This window comes from Manis javanica, chromosome 11 (genome assembly GCF_040802235.1).
Source record: "Manis javanica isolate MJ-LG chromosome 11, MJ_LKY, whole genome shotgun sequence".
Taxonomy (NCBI): Eukaryota; Metazoa; Chordata; class Mammalia; order Pholidota; family Manidae; genus Manis; species Manis javanica.
The window spans coordinates 73,691,289-73,707,729 of record NC_133166.1 but is presented as its reverse complement, the minus strand read 5'-3'; the positions used below and the strand labels follow the sequence as shown (position 1 = coordinate 73,707,729).

Below are 16,441 nucleotides of genomic sequence, written 5' to 3'. Positions count from 1 at the left end.
TCCAGCTGCCCGAACTGGAACACCATCGACCCAGAGGTGAGGGAGAGGCTGACCAGGCGGCATGAGGATGGAGAGTTCTGGTGAGATTCCTGGAGGCTTCGGGGAAGGTGTCTGCCTGGTGGCCCTCACTAGACAACTAGTGCAGTCATCCCGCCGAGGGCAAGGGGCATGGGATCTGGGTTTTGTTCTTTTCAATTTGCTCAAAGACCCTGAACAAAAAACTCTTAAGCCTCTTTGATTTGTACAATTTGTACACCTCAGCAATGAGTGTAAAAACTGAGCTGCTTCACAGGGAAGGCTAAGGGGACCTGTGACACTCAGAGCCCAAGAGGAAGGGAAGGTGGGCCTTTCTCCCAACATGCCCTGGATTCATCCCGGCACCTTAGAGAGCATTGGTCCTTAAGCAGCAGTGGCCCCCCACATGTGCATCTGCCACGTCTGACTCAGTGTGCAGTCCACCAAATACATGCCCATATGGTGGCTTCCTGGCACCCAGGTCCCGTTCTGACAGATGAGCACTCCCAGCTTCAGGGATTTGACTGGCTCTGCACCCAGGTGGAAAGTGGCAGTGCCAGGATGGGAACCTGCACCTCTGGCTGCCGACCTACAACTGTAGCCCGAGGCGCTGGCTCCTGGCTCCTGGCTCCTGGTCTGACCATGGTGGAAAGTCCCCTTGTCCACCTGGATGCCTGTGTTCCTGCATCCCGGCAGGATGTCTTTTAGTGACTTCCTGCGGCACTATTCCCGCCTGGAGATCTGCAACCTGACCCCGGACACCCTTACCAGCGACTCCTACAAGAAGTGGAAACTGACCAAGATGGATGGGAGCTGGAGGCGGGGCTCCACTGCAGGAGGCTGCAGGAACTACCCTAGTGAGGCTCCCCTCCCTGCAGCTCCATCCCAACACCTTTCTGTCTGCTTAGCCCTGCTCTGGGCTGGCTGCCTTCCTGCCTAAGCAGAACCCAAGACAGGCTGCCCTGCACCACAAGCACAGAGGCCATGCCCAGCCCAGCAGCCTGGCCCACAGCGGAGCCTGATCCCCAGCCTGGTCCCCTCCCTGTATATCCAGACCCACCTGTGGTACAGCACCCTCTGCACCCAGTTCACTTGGTGGATGTCAGTAGGGCCTTGCTCAGATGGGGGTGAGGATGCCTCCTCTGGCCTGTCCCTGATGCCCCTTCCCTGCCTCAATGACTCAGCCCTCCCCTCCCTCAGAAATTATCAATCACAATGACCTCTGCTGATTATGGAGCCCATGTCAGGTGCTGGGAACTGTGCTAAGTGTTTATATATGTTATTCCATTTAATATCCACAGCAAACTTCTGAGGCAGCACTTTATAATCAACTCCATCTTTAAGATGAGGGGACTAAGGCTTGTAGAGTTAAGTGACTTGCCCAGGGCCGCACAACCCAGTAAGGTTAGAACCCAGGCAGCCACTCTAAGTGCTGAGGCAGCAAGTCACGGTCATATACTGACTCTGTCACAGATGAGGAAACTGAGGCTTCAAGTGGCATACCTGGGTCAGCAAGTGGTCAGACTGGGGCTTCCGGATCCGTATCTCTAGCTCTGGCACTTTTAATCCTTCACCTTAAGTATGCAGCCACCAAGTGGCAGTTTCAGAGGTGCTGGGAAGGTCTTCTGCCCCAGATACGAATCTTTCTCCTACCCAGTAAGTAGATCAGGGGTTAGCAGAACCTCTCTAAGAACCAGAGAGTAAACACATTCGGCTTTGTGGGTCAGTCTCTGCAACTACTCAACTCCTGCTGTAGCCTGAAGGAGGTCAGCCTTAAAAACAGATGGGCATGGCTGTGTCCCAATAAAACTTTATTTGCAAAATCAGTGGCTCACAGCCCACAGCCCAGGTCTGCCAGCCCCTGCACCAGATGATGCCTGTATTTACACAGTCGGAATCTTATCCCATTAGGTAAAGAAGGCAGTCGGCATAATTACACTCAAACAGGACTGGATCTCAGATCCTTCCTGTAAAAGGCTTTGAAAGTGAGGAGGGTAGAGACACCATGGGAGTGGGCAGGGATAGGGGTCACAGAACAAGAACCAAAGTCATGCACAGGGCATCCTGGTGTCTGGCTCACTGAGGTTGTGGGAGCCTCAGGCAGACCAGCCGGCCCCTCTGACTGTTAGGGGCCAGGTGGGATGTCACCGTTCTGACTACCCTGTGCAAGGTGACAACAGTCCTGAGGCAAGCCAGCCAGAGTCCGAGTGCTAGTGGTCCTCACGTAAGTCCTGCAAGAGTCTGGTGTGCAGGCGTCCTCTGCGCCTCCGCGGACCCCACCCAAGGGGCTGTGCTCTAGTCCGGTCATGACCGGTTCTGCCCAGGCCTGCCGAGTCTCTCCCCTTCACACCCCTGTGGCTTCAGAGCTGCAGAGCCTCCCCACCTCACACTGCTCAGGCCAGGCCCCTGCACAGTGGCTGACCCACTCTCTCTGCCCCAGATACTTTCTGGATGAATCCTCAGTACCTGGTCAAGCTGGAGGAGGAGGACGAGGACCAGGAGAATGGCGAGAGTGGCTGCACATTCCTGGTGGGCCTCATCCAGAAGCACCGGCGGCGGCAGAGGAAGATGGGCGAGGACATGCACACCATCGGCTTCGGCATCTATGAGGTGCGAGCAGGGCAACCCCGGAGGCAGCACCAGAGACGGAACCCCAGATGGGGGGCGTGGCCAGGGGCCTGGTCAGACCTGGGAGTTACCTGCAGCAGGTCTGAGGACAGTATCCTGCCCTTGGTGAGGGTGGAGCTGAGCCCGCGGCCCCTCGGGGGGGGAGCAAAGCGTGGGTTGGCACAGCTGTCACTGCTCACGCCCATGCTGGCCGACTGGGCCCTGGTCCCCACTCAGACACTCACTGTTCACATGGCCATCCAGTCTGCACCAGCAAAGAACAGCCCAGCTTAGCCTGGGTCAGCAAGGTCAGACGGCAGCCACCTATTGCCTCCTGTCCATGCTGGGCTGGGCCAGAGGAATGACCCAATGTGCTGTAAACCGGGGCTCCCACCTCCCCGCACGCCACCTTCCGAGCACTCCATTGGAAAAACACACCGTGTCTGGCCAGCCCTGCTGCTCACCACTGGCCACGTGGCCGCCCCAGGCAATCACCCATCTGCCTGCTTACCCACCAGACTAGGCAAACACTGTCAGTCCAGAAAATGTGAAGAATTCGAAGTCCCTGGGTATCTAAATAGGAGTTGGGGGCTTCAGGCCTGAGAATAACTCTAGGAAATGCAGACTGACGTGTGACATGGCCCCACCCCATGGGGAGGATTGGCCGACCATTTGGTCCAATTTTAGAGATAAGGAAACTGAGGCCATACAGAGGAAGTGGCTTGCCAAAGGACATCAGCCTGAGGCTGATGAGCCTGGACCTGGGCCTGTGGCTTCCGCTTAGAGGGCACCACATGGCCTGTGGGAGGTGGCGTGTGGGCCATGCCATAGCTGGCTAGTGACCTCAGACCATCCACTCCACTGCTCCGTGCCTTAGTTTTGTGGTCTATAAATCAGGGGTGGTGGTAAGGGCTGTCCAAGTGACTGTCGATCATAAGATCTTCATGTGGAAAGCTGCTACTAGGCTGTTCATTGCTAAGCTACAGAGCAAGGGGGCAGCAAAGGAGACCATCACAGTGATGCCATTTCTGTCCCACAGTCTATGCAGCTTTCCCAGAATCTGAATTAAGCCCGTTCTCCTTTATCTCTGCAGGTTCCAGAGGAGGTGCGTCTGGCAGACATCAGCCCCAGGCCCTGGGACTCAGGGTGACCCAGTAGAAGTCCCAGACCACTGGCTCAGGGGTCTGCTGAGCTTGAGCAGGGGCTGTGGCAGGAAGCACAGCCCCCGGTGAGGGTGCTCGCACCCTGGTCCTGGTCTGAGCTCAGGCTGGTCCGAGCTCAGGACATGGCATGTGGGGGTCCCCGCGCCCGTCACAGCCTGTGCTGGGTAATCTGGCTGGGTGACGTGTGGCCCTGCGGCCACAGGAGTTTCTTCAAGGAGCCCTGTAGTGCCCACACAACAGACCTGAAGGGAGGCATGGCCCACGGGCCACATGGAAAGAGCTTGGATCCCGTTCCCAGCTCTGCAGGGTGCGCAGGGCCCTGGGCAGGTGTGGGGGCATCCTTGGCATCGTTTCTGGTAGAAAGTTGACTTATGTCAAGGGACTCGCCTTGTGGCTCGAGCGAAAATGACATGGACTTGGGGCCCTTCCTGCCCACCACCCCCTTGTTTCTGGTTATTCATCAGATGACCGGCCAGACCAGTGTCCACCTCAGCAAGAACTTCTTCCTGACACACAGAGCCAGGGAGCGGTCGGACACCTTCATCAACCTGCGTGAGGTGCTCAACCGCTTCAAGCTCCCTCCAGGGGAGTACATCCTGGTTCCCTCCACCTTCGAGCCCAACAAGGATGGGGATTTCTGCATCCGGGTCTTCTCTGAAAAGAAGGCTGACTACCAGTAAGTGGGGGTCTTCTCTGAAAAGAAGGCTGACTACCAGTAAGTCACGGCCCTTCCCTCTCCACCCGCCACTCCCACCGGCTCTCCAGAGCCCTTTCCTCCTGAGCCGCTCTTCTGCTTCAAAGGCTGAGTGTGGGGCCTGATGTGTCGAAGGACTTTTAGCTTGTACTCAAGTACACAAAGAAGTAGCCACTCGGGGTACTTTTATTAGCGAAGGGTGGCTGTAGAGCAGGTGGCAGTCTAATTTCAGGGTTGAGTCTGTGAGGCCACGCTGGCATCTCCAGTTCAACACCGGGTGTTGGACTGACTGTGAACCCAGTCCATCATTTGCAAAAAGTGGGCGGTGCTCGCAAAGTCCCTGCTGCCCCCACCTGCCTGCAGGGCCGAGGTGAGAGGGGCCATCTCGGTGGCCTGGACCTTGAGGCCCCTGCTACTGCATCCCAGCTCTCTGGGGACCCTTTCTGGCTGCTGCTTCCTCTGTGTCTGTTGAGTCGACTGCATGAGACACCAGCATCCTTGGGCAGCCAAAGTCAAAGGTATACTGAAAGGTCTCTGGGGTCTTGGACTAATGGGAGCTGGGGGCCTGCTGGAAAGAGCAGACCAAGGATGGGCTGGAGGGGTGTGGGAAGCAGGGCACATGGCAACTGATGCATCCCCTTTGACCTAGTGCCACCTGCTCAGATCCAAAGGCCCAGCAAAGAGTGAAGGGCTGGCTCAGGTCAGCCACCTGACCTGCAGGCTCCTATAGGGTGAGAGGGCAGTGGGAGGGAGAAGCGGGGCACTACCCATGTGCCAAGACAATACACAGCAGAGAAGTGACTTCCTTGAGAAGACTGGGCTGCTGCTGAGCACGGTCACTTCAGCGCAGCCACAGCTCCCCTGCTACTAGCAGGTCCCCCTCTTTGGCTAAAGCTTGGCACAGGGCCCGTGCATGGCAAAAACTGGCCCTGGCTTTGGTGGAAACCCCCACAGGCCTCCAGCTGCCTGCCCTCTCCAACCCAGCAGAAGAAGGGCAGCATGTACACAGCCTGAGTCTTAGTGTGGATGATTCACAATGGCAAAGGGTGTCTCAAATGGAGCTGCAAAGCAGCTCATCGGCCAGGGACTGAGTGGTCCCTACAACCAGTGCCACATGGGAAGGCTGTGTGCATGGACTGAGACCACACAGAGCCTGGCTCTCTACCCTAGAGGTCCCCATGACCCATGCCACATGGGAAGGCTGTGCATGTGGACCGAGACCACACGGAGCCTGGCTCTCCACCCTAGAGGTCCCCACGACCCATGCCATGTGGGAAGGCTGTGCACGTGGACCAAGACCACACGGAGCCTGGCTCTCTGAGTTGTTTTGGCTGTGACCCTCCCCTGGACATTTCTGCTCAGATTTCTGTGATGCAGGGGTCACTGGCGCAGAGAAATGCCTGCACTCACTCCAGCTGCAAGCGCTGCTCTTTTGTCTGAGCAGTGATTCCAAGTTTCCTTCTGCTTTCAGAATTGTGGATGATGAGATCGAGGCCGACCTTGAGGAGGTAAATCCTGGGTCCCACCCCCTCCATGGGAGACAGGCCAGGGTAGAGGATCAGGAAGTACCCTGGGGTTTCATGAAGCCAGCCCGCCCTGCGCCATGTGGCTGCCCTGTGCCCATGAGGGGCTCAGATCTGCTGGCGGGCATGGGGGACATGCCAGGGTGCTGACCCACGCAAGGTGGACGCCTCATCTGGGCTTCAGTTTGCCCATCTGTAACATCAGAGTGCTGGATGGTGAGACTGTCACAGGTGCCCTGCCATCCCACCCATAACAAACGCAAAGCCAGGGAAAAGGATACCACAGGCAGGAGGGTGCCCTCTGCTGCCGCAGATCCAAAATGGCTTGGTGATCAGGCCCCACATGGGCCCTGTGTCCTCAGTGAGAGCCATGACTCCAAAGGGCCCGTGGGCTGTCTTCACTAGCCACTGTTGAGTCCTAGAACATTCTGGCTAGTCTTCATGCCTCTGAATCCCTTGAGAATAGATCATAAAAGGCCATTTGGGTGCACATCAGAGAAGACACCTATGTGAGGCATTAGACTATAACTTCCACATTTGTATTCCCTACCCTGTTTTTAATAGGAAAAAAAATTATTTTTAAATTCTTCCCACTGGCCTTTATCTTGATCCGAGCAACCTTGGGCTCAGACCCACGAGAAGCAGAAGGGGCAGAGAGGCTGCCCACAGGGGGCACCTTGCTGTCTGTCTTTGCCCTGACCCATGTTTCTCACTCCATCCTCGCCTTCCAGATTGACATCAGTGAGGATGACATCGATGATGGATTCCGGAGGCTGTTTGTCCAGTTGGCAGGGGAGGTGCGTGTTCCCAAAATCTCTGGTGTGCACAGTGGTTGATACAAAGGCAGAGATAGTCCACCCTCAGGGGACTCTAATTTAGAGGGGAGGAGGAAACAGTGACAGCAAAGAGGTGGAGGCACAAGGAACTCGGGTTTCTGCCGTGATACCTGCATCTCAGAGGCCCCGTCCGCGGCAGGGCCTCTTGTTCTGGCTGGTGCTCGGTTGTGGGCTCCCCCTTAGGACTCTTGGCCCCCCTTGGGGCTGTTTTCCTTTCTCTGTTCTGCTCTAACTGAGACATGGGCCTCAGCCCCTTCTTGACTTCCACCAAAATATTTTAGGAGAAAGAAGGCTTAAAACTCAAGAATGTGAGCGATTTACAACAGTGTATTAGACTTCCTTGTCTTTAAAAAAATCCCTCTGCCAATTAGGCTTCAGTCTGCCACAAATTATTCAGCTCTTTCTTCCCAACACCCCCAAAAACGCCATCATGTGGCAGAGTCTCCAGTATCACCACCGGGCTCCCCACCCAAGTGCTGCAGCAGGCACCTGGCTACCTCCGCCCTCACCTGGGAATCTGTCATTAGAGACTCATTTCCCTGCAGACTGAGCCACACACTCTCCCACCCACAAGGGGTCAGAAATGCCTATAGTTAGTCTTGGCCTCAAACAACGGGGCCCATGCCCCAGTATGTAGGACTGAGTAGAGGCCCCTGGAGCACCTCTGAGGAACCTGGCCTGAGGGCCCATAAAGTGCTGGCCAGCTGCACAGAGGCTGGATCTGCAGGGAGGGTGCAGTGGGTGGGATGGTGTGAGAACTAAGCCTGAGTAGACCACGAACCTGGGAGGTGGGCACGCATTTCCATTCTCTACAGCAGAGACCTGATAATGAATTCTGCCCAGAGCATGTTGTACATGAGTGCGGCTATGTGGCCACACATCTGGGGCCTGGTGGAAATGCACCTGCACAGGCCCAGCCCCTACCTGCCTGCCCTAAAGCAGGGCCTGGCCCGAGTAGGTGCCAGTGCAGCTACCAGGGCTGGCACTGACCTTTGCATGTCCACAGGATGCAGAGATCTCTGCCTTTGAGCTGCAAACCATCCTGAGAAGGGTTCTGGCAAAGCGTGAGTAGCCCCTGCTGAGCCCCATCCTCTGCCCAGCGCTCCAGGGGTGTGGGAACCCCAGCGCTCCCCTGTGGTGGCTGCCATGGTTGAGCCAGCCCCGCCTGCTCCACAGAAGTTCCCCAGCCAGGGAACTGGAAGGAGGGGTCTGCGTGACTTACTTAAAAAAAAAGTTTCCAGGGTTAGTCACATCCAGTTTCCACCCCCCTATTGGCTCTGCGGTCTAAACCTAGGCCCATGGCCTCTGACTCCTGCTTCCTTATCTGCAAAGTGGGCACATGATGCTCACCTTTCAAGTGGCTGACCTAACTGGGGAAACATGCAGGAGCTGCCTACACCAGGCCTGTGCTCCAGCACCTCTGGCTCTTAGGAGACTGGTGAGAGGAGCTGAGTCAGGCCCAGACACAAGGGCCCAAAAGTACTTGAGTCCCTATACTCCTGGCTGCGTTTCATGGGGTTGTCATCTCCCCAGTTCCCCGAACACTTGCTCACTCTAGGGGGTGGCAAGCAAAGTCTTGTCACCCAGACATGTTTGAATGAGCCTCATGTGACCACAGTTCTACTCGGAGCCATGTCACTTCTCTTGAACAACAGGCTAGGCAAGTGGCTGCTCTCCCCCAGGCTGTGGGGCTCCACAAGGAGTGAACGGGAGGGACTGAGAGGGAGGAACAGTGCCTGGGCCTGACTCAGCTCCTCTCACCAGTCTCCTAACAGCCAGAGGTGCTGGAGCACAGGCCTGGTGTAGGCAGCTCCTGCGTGTTTCCCCAGTTAGGTCACCCACTGCCTGTAGCTGGGAGCTCTTTCTAAAGCAAAAAGCATCCAGGAGTGTCCTGCCCGCTGATGTCCCATGGAGGAGGGACACACACATTTCCCCCTCAAATTGTCCTCAGAGCCATGCTGCCTGTGGTCAGAGTGGCCCATGGAGCAGGGGCCACAGCATCAGAAGTTACATGCCTGGATCAGAAATGGACCCCTGTTGTCATGTCCTGGCATGGGGCCATGGAGCCCAGAGGCGGCCCTGGCCTATCCCCCTGAGAGAAAAGTAAATTCCTCTGGAGCCCACGGCCAGCTGGCCTTCCACCCCAGCATGAAGGGCACCACCTCACGGGAACCCCAGATCCTATCCCGTGGCTGCCAGACAAATGGCTGTATGAGAGCCCCTGATGGGAGCTCCCTCAGGATGGGAGGGCCAGGTACAGCCAGGCCATGGCTGCCTCCCTCCGCAGTTTGAGGAGGACAGGATGGTGTCCCCACCGAAGCTGCCAGGCACCAATGAAGTCACAGGGTCCTCAGATGTACCATCAAAGCCTCATTGTTTGTCCACAGATGAGAGGTGGGAGGGTCCTCTGGGAGAGTGGCTCGCCTCACCCATGCCTCTGAGAAGGGAACCCTCCCCCCAGCTGCCTGGTGCCCCAGCCTTTTGCCCAAGGCCCATGTAGCTGCGTGCCCATTCCTGAGAGGGGCCAGGCCCAGACCAGCAGCTCTGAGATGGTGGAATGCAGCTTCCACAAAACTAGGACAGAAAGGGTGGGCTCCTCGTGGAGCCAGAGGAACCAGATTCACTTTCATGACAAAGAGCTCATATCCCCAGCCAGCCAGGACTCACCTGGTGGAGCACCATGGCTCTGCAAGCTTCCGGGTCCTGGGGTCTCTCAGCCCCCTCGGGACAAAGGGCCTACAGGCGGACAGTCACAGGCCTCTTCCTCTTGAGGGTCCCAGACTGGGAGCACCATGTGCCCTGGTTTCCTTTCCCTGCCTGATGCCCACAGGTGCCCTGTGAGCACTTACTGGCCATCATTCCCCGTTCTTCTGTTTACTTATTTAAAGGCACTTACTGAACCGCTGTCACCCTCGGCCAGCAAGCAGGAAGCGGGTGCATGTAACACACTCCCTACCGGCCCAGTGTAGTGGCCACCAGCCTCCTGGCCGTCTGAAGTGACAGGCGGCTGCTGTGTTGGAGGGTGCAGACAGGACGCTTCCGCTGTGCAAATTCTGCTGGGCAGGGCTGCTCCAGAAGTTTCCCATCACGCTTGTTTTGTCATCTAGGCCAAGATATCAAGTCAGATGGCTTCAGCATTGAGACCTGCAAAATCATGGTTGACATGCTGGATGTATCCTTTTAACTCGCTCAGAGAGCAGGGCTGAAGGGGGGCCTCCCACTCCAGACACTCACACTGCTCCCTTCGGAGAGGCCGTGGTCCAGGGGCTGAGGTGGACTGCTGTCCTGCGGGCCTCCCTCATCGGGGACGTGAGGACCTGCAGAGGGCAGGCAAGCCACCCCACCCCCCAGGATCCCCCAGCTCAAGAGCAGCCCGGATTGGCTCCTGAGTGGTGGTACTTCTGGGAAACACTTCCTCTAGGAAGGTATTCCCTAAACTACGGTATTTCTGATGAACCAGCTTTCTCTGGTTTGATTTTCTTCTTGACTTGGAGATGCAGAGCCCAGCTCCATGAGCATTTTTTCTGTGTGCACCAGCTCTTCCTAGGCCACTGCTGCCCCCGAGGCAGACTGGTAATCATTTGCCCCTTGTACCTGGTGCTTGCACACGCTGGTTGGGCTTACGGCTCCTGCTGTGCAGCTGCCCCACAAAGTCCCTTAGAAATACTCCTGGTAGCACCCAATCAGCAAGGATCCCAGCACTGGAGCCACCTGAAGTCTGAGCCCTTCACCTGGCAGCTGTTTTTGGTAGGACCCAGGGTCCCCACTGCACCAGACCAATCTATGGGCAGTCAGTGGAGCCAGGGGCTTCATGGCCCTTCTTCCACCCTCACTGCAGACCTGGCTGACATGAAGGGCAGGGAAGGTGCCCTGGAGGCTCCTGGTAAATACGGTGTGTTTGCCACCAAATCAGTGGAGAGGACCCCAGGGGACACTTGCCTACCTGAACCCACACCCTGCAGCTTCCTTAACGGCAGGCAGTCAGATGGGAGCGGTAAGCTGGGGCTGAGGGAGTTCCACATTCTGTGGATGAAGATTCAGAAGTATCAAGTGAGCCTGGCGGGTGCGCGGGTCTGGGGCGGGCGCGCAGGTCCGGGGTGAGCACGCAGGTCCGGGGTGGGCTGAGGACCTCACCCACAGTGAGCTCAGAATGGGTGAAATCAGGCCTGGGCAAATAGCTGCAAACAGGAAAAAAATGAAGATTTGCATGCTAGGGGTCTCCTCTCTGCCTTCACCTGATTATTGACCAGAAATGGGGCCATCAACAACCACCCTCAAAAGTGTTCGGATGGGAGATGTACCTTCCTGTTGTTCGTAGTTTTACAGCTCAAGTACAAAAATTAAATAACATGGGCCCATGACAGTTGTCTAGTTGATCCAATGGGCCTCTTTGCAATCTAGCTGTTTAAGGCAGGAACATGGCGATCCTTCCAAGGTCAAACTAGAGGCGTGGAGCCTGGCAGACCCCACCCTACGCAGCCTGCCGCCTGCCTTGCTTTGGGTCACGCTGCTACTAATTGTGTTGTGTGTTTCAGAAAATTTACCGGGAAATCGACGTGGACAGGTCTGGTACCATGAACTCCTATGAGATGCGGAAAGCATTAGAAGAAGCAGGTAACACTTAATAAATGTTTTTGTTTTATCTGTGAATATTTGAACTCTTCTCTACACAACACAATGCAGGGTTTGTAAGTTAAGAATACAGGTGCTGGTTCCTTACAAACATGTCCTTTCTATTCCCCTTTCAAAGACTCATGGGTAAAATAAAGTGCAGTCCAGGATGCTCTGCCCTCCGAGCCTTCTTGAATTTAAGTTTCCTTCTGAGCAGCCTGGCAGGTCAAGCAAGTAAAGCCAGTCTCAGTGCATTTGTCCTGAGTTGCCCCTTCCAGGTGTGGGATGTTAGACAGAAATGGGGTATCTCAGCTCCAGTTATGGATAAGTCCCTAGAGGAATGTGCTATCACTAGAAGGGACACAGGCTTTTGGGAGACCAGCAAGTGGGAGATGGTGTGTTTTGGGGGCAAATATGACAACATGAGTAATTGTCGGTTGGGATATAATGCCTCAGCAGAGACCCAAATAACTGGTTTAAACAAGATACCTCTTCCTCTCACAAAACAATACAAGCTCAGGCTGACCAAGGCTGGGACCGTGTGTCTCCAGCTGTCAGGGATCTGGCTCCTATCCTATTCTACCAGCCCTTAGCATGTTCCTATATCTGTGGGGACCTAGGATGGCTTGCCCACAACCACATTCTGGCACGTGTTGACAGAAGGGTGCAAAGACAGGCCCCTTGCCTATACGGGTCCATGTCCCTCTGTGCACACGTCCCTCTGCACACACATCCTGCTGCCAGAACTTAGTCAAAAGGCCCCAGATGGCTGCGAGGGGGGCTGGGAGATGCAGTCTCACTCTGGGCAGCCATGACCCATTAAAACGGGAGAAGTAATATTAGTTTACAATGAACAGTTTCTGCTATACACAGCCAGAACAATCTAGTCTCCAAAGTGATTCGGAGGTAAACAAATAAGATGTGTGGCTAACAAGATGAAGCAGCCTGATGCCAGGTGGAGAGCAAGGTGAGGAAGCTTACATGTTAGTCAGTAAGGGAACAGGCAGGGTGCCAGTGAACAGTTTGCAAAGCAATGCAGGAGGCACTGGCTTTGAAAATAAAACCCAGCTCAGAGAAGAGCAGTCAAGTGACAAAAGCAATAGTAATAGTAATTTCCCTGCCACACCGATTCCGTTGCCCGTGGGCAGTAATACTTAGCAATCTGTCTGCCTGTTCATTTACCTTCAGGGTTCAAGCTGCCCTGTCAGCTCCACCAAATCATTGTTGCCCGGTTTGCAGATGACCAGCTCATCATCGACTTTGATAATTTTGTTCGGTGTTTGGTTCGACTGGAAACACTATTCAGTAAGTGGCTATTTGGGGGAAGATCCAATTCCATCAAAGCAACCTGCCTTTCACCACAGGTGAAGCAGAGATACGTCTGGTTGAGAATTTAAAATCCTTTAATTTAGGGAAAGAATAATAGCTTGTGACGTTCAGTGAAATCAGCTGCCAAATTGGGGAAGAAGATGACGTGCTCTCTTTCCTCCTCCCCAGGGATATTTAAGCAGCTGGACCCCGAGAACACTGGAACTATAGAGCTGGACCTCATCTCGGTAAGTCGACAGCTTAACGGGACAGGGCAGGGCTGTGACTTGGCTGACCTGTGGCTTACTGACTTGTGCTTAATTGAAAGCTTTGCTTTAAAAATCTTTTGGTCGTAAATGGGTACAGGACCCCACAATGCACTCTTACTTCAGTCATTTCCCAACTACCTGTTATTCTCAAGTCCAAAAAACCACACCTGATCCCTCCTTCCATGAGTTTTGCCTTGAGTATAGCTCAAGGTTAAAAGAACAAGGCTGCTGCTGCAGGATCCCTCTAGAAAAATGAGCTCATTAGCTTGCATGGGATAGGCTCTTACATAACAAAACCCTGTGGATCAAATTCAAGTGGGCTTGGGGAGGATCTGTCATTCATAGAAGTGATCTACCCAAAATGCTTCCTGAGCAAATTAATTATCTCTACTAACTCCTTTTAAAAATAGAACTACCAATGGTAAATAAGCTTGCCACATAAAATTGCCACTCATGTGTCTCGAACCTCAGCAGCGCCCACCTCTGAATTAAATTGGAGTGCCAATTCCACAAAAGCAAAGCCCAGAATGTTCTCTTGTCATCCCAATAACAGAAAGCTCTCTCACTTCAAAGAAAGAAGCCAGCCCTGGTATTTCATTATCATTTGCTCTGTCCACATTTCCACTGTCCTCGAGGGAACTGAACTTGGAGCAGCACAGGCTACAAAGGGCTGGGTCAGGTGGCCAGTGCTGAACGGGAACGACAGATCCCGTGCCACAGAGGAGCCAAGTGGCGAGAAGGACACATGTAAGGCACTAGCCACTCTTTCCCTTGAACTTTGAGTTCTGGAAGAAGCCAGCAACTGAATAGCTGTTTCACTGTGCAATCTTGCAATTCCATTACTGAAAATACATTTTAGCTGGCTACAGGTAGTGCTAACTTGCTTGAAACTGTCTGTACCCTAGGACACAGTCCTGCCCTGAGAGTGTATTCTGAAGTAGAGTTGATGCCACTGCGACAAACACACTTGTTAACCTTTATTATTTTTGCTGGGACTCCTGTTCCTCCCCAACCCCTGTGGTATGTGCTGGCCAGAGCCTACTGTCCCCCTCCCCTCTGAGAAACCCCTTACCCACTGGCTTTTCTCCTGTGTAAGCTGCCTGGAAGCCCCCAGTCTTGCTAAGGGTGAGCAGCAGCAAGGAAACCTCCCCTCTAGTTGCACGGTTTCAGCCTCGGCTGCAAGTGACGTCCCTTGGGGAGCTTTGCAGAAGTCCAGATGTCCAGGCCATCCCAGACCAGGTCAACCAGAATCTGACTTAAAGTGCCCAGAGCACTCCAGTACAGAACTAAGGTTGAAAACTACTAGTTTAACAGATATCCACACGCCAAACTAATGTCTGATGGGATACTCTGAGGCGAAGATGTAAAAATGCTAATTCATGTTGTCTGAATTTCGCGTGCCATGCATTTAAATCAGCTCTGTGATACAAGGCATGACTGTGATTCAAATAACACATGGATAACTGACCTATAAAAGGCTAGACTTTAGAATCCAGCAGGAAACACGGGAGCTAATGACTGATATTTCAACCCATGGCCAGCTTCTCTGGTATAATAATCTTTCAGAATAATCTACAGTACTTAAAGTAGCCTTTAATTTTAAAAATGGTCACTAAACTGCTTTTTCTTCCTCACAGTGGCTCTGTTTTTCAGTACTTTGAAGTTGTGACTCGTCTTCCTGAAGACTTCACATGACAGTCAGCCAAGAACTAGGCTTTCACAGAGAAACTTTTTATCCAGACCTTGAAAGTATGGGAACATTTGCTTAAAGTGATAACAACTATAGCTGAAAATAATATTATTTGAAATAGCAAAACTTTAGATAGCAGAGCAAAAGATTTGCATATTATTTTACTAAAACGCAGGTGAGCCACTTAATCCTTGATAAACTTAAAGCCTTAAATCTATAAATAATGTATGCACTTTTAACTTTTACACACTTACTGTTTATAGCAATATTAAGTCAGAAAAAGATACAGGGAGTTGTTTAACAGCTGAGCAAACATTAGACCAAACTCCTTGCTGGAAGTATTTAAAGCAACTTAAAGTTCAAAGTCACATCTGTGGCATTTACCAAACAACCAGCCAGGGATTACCGTATCCCTTGAGCAGTGGAAAATACGATGCACCACCAGGTAACATCAAGGCAGGAGGAGGCCAGGTGAGGAAGCACACCCGGCCCATTTGGGTGAACAGGAGACAACTCCAGCTAAGGCTGGTTCGCCTATCTCTCTGTGTCCTTCGGCACGTCTGGTCTGAAACAGTTATAAATGCTGCTGGACTTTGCTCCCTGGCTGCAGCAGGGCTTCGAGACCAGGCATCTAGTTTGCAAGCCAATTGCAGTAACAGACAAGCCCCACTTCTGGCCGCCTGCCTAGGAACCTCCTGGCTCTGCAGCCTCTGGCATTTGTGCATGCAGCTGGGGGCCTTACAAGGGAGCACCCGGTTCCCATTCCCCTTACTTTGGGAGAATGCCAGCAACATCGTAGACACATTGCCTTATTGCCTTATATTCTTCCAGATGTGCTGTTAAATAAAGTTACCCAGGCAATCGTACACCCTGCTGTCCTTTCTGGGGGCCCACATGGGTTAGAGGCACACCCCAGACAGCCTGTTCCCACTCTGGCAAGATGCACAGCTTCTGACTGCCCGCACTGGGGGGCAAAGACAGTTGACCTTCATTTCAGTGTGGACCTGTAACACTTTGAGAAACCCCCGTCCTGAGGCTTTCTCCATGGGCCATAGAGCAGGCGCACTGCTCCCCTGGCTCTGCGGAGCCGGCCCTGCAGATCACCTGCTGCCAGACCTCACCTGGTGTGGGACCAAGAAAGGAGCCAAGAACACATGGTGAGAAACCACTGGTGTGCTGGTGGTGGTCCTTGAGTCACAACAAATGGCAGAGATGGAAGGTGGCACAAATAGGTAAATGCCAACCAGGAAATGATAGAAGATGGATTTCCCCATGCCAGTCAAGCAAATTCAAGTTCTTCCTGTTGCCAGGTGGCATTTGGGGGCCCAGAAGAGGCTGGAGACTATGAACACACGGTGACCCCTCCAGTTTGGGACTTCTCTCCATTCAGCACAGGGGTAAGGGGTAGAGGCAGCAGGTGACAGTGGCCAGTGGACAAAGGCTGGGGGTGGTGACTTAGTGGCTGAAATGGGGCAACAAGGTCCTGGCTAGAAGGGCAGCAGTGAAGGCAGGGGGATATGCTAAGGCCCTTATTGGCTAACTGCAGACGGGCAGGAGCAGGCCTCTTCAAGCTGACCTGTTTACCACTCCACTTAGAATCTGTTCTAGTGATACAAAGAAATAATGGGAAAAAAAGCAAGGCATATGCTTCTCATGTAATGTAGAAAAAAATGGAAAAAGAAGAGACTAAGTACCCTGAGCTCCCACATCTTACAGGAAAAAAAT

The 16,441-nt window shown here is 53.6% G+C and overlaps 1 protein-coding gene across 3 annotated transcripts in view; it reads left to right on the top strand.

Moving 5' to 3' along the window:
• Nucleotides 1–15,582, top strand: part of CAPN2 (calpain 2) — a 31,131-nt gene extending 15,549 nt beyond the window's left edge. For 2 of the 3 annotated variants that reach the window (XM_073216677.1, XM_073216675.1), the window contains 14 exons: nt 6–80; nt 712–872; nt 2,456–2,625; nt 3,716–3,727; nt 4,250–4,461; nt 5,951–5,987; nt 6,734–6,799; nt 7,845–7,902; nt 9,946–10,010; nt 10,820–10,888; nt 11,374–11,452; nt 12,638–12,754; nt 12,947–13,005; nt 14,664–15,582. In XM_073216677.1, coding sequence (XP_073072778.1) covers nt 6–80; nt 712–872; nt 2,456–2,625; nt 3,716–3,727; nt 4,250–4,461; nt 5,951–5,987; nt 6,734–6,799; nt 7,845–7,902; nt 9,946–10,010; nt 10,820–10,888; nt 11,374–11,452; nt 12,638–12,754; nt 12,947–13,005; nt 14,664–14,687 — 1,204 coding nt within the window. In that variant the 3' untranslated portion in view covers nt 14,688–15,582. The remainder of the gene's footprint in view (nt 1–5; nt 81–711; nt 873–2,455; nt 2,626–3,715; nt 3,728–4,249; nt 4,462–5,950; nt 5,988–6,733; nt 6,800–7,844; nt 7,903–9,945; nt 10,011–10,819; nt 10,889–11,373; nt 11,453–12,637; nt 12,755–12,946; nt 13,006–14,663) is intronic. The other variant, XM_073216676.1, reaches the window with a different exon arrangement.
• The last annotated feature ends 859 nt before the right edge of the window (nt 15,583–16,441 follow it).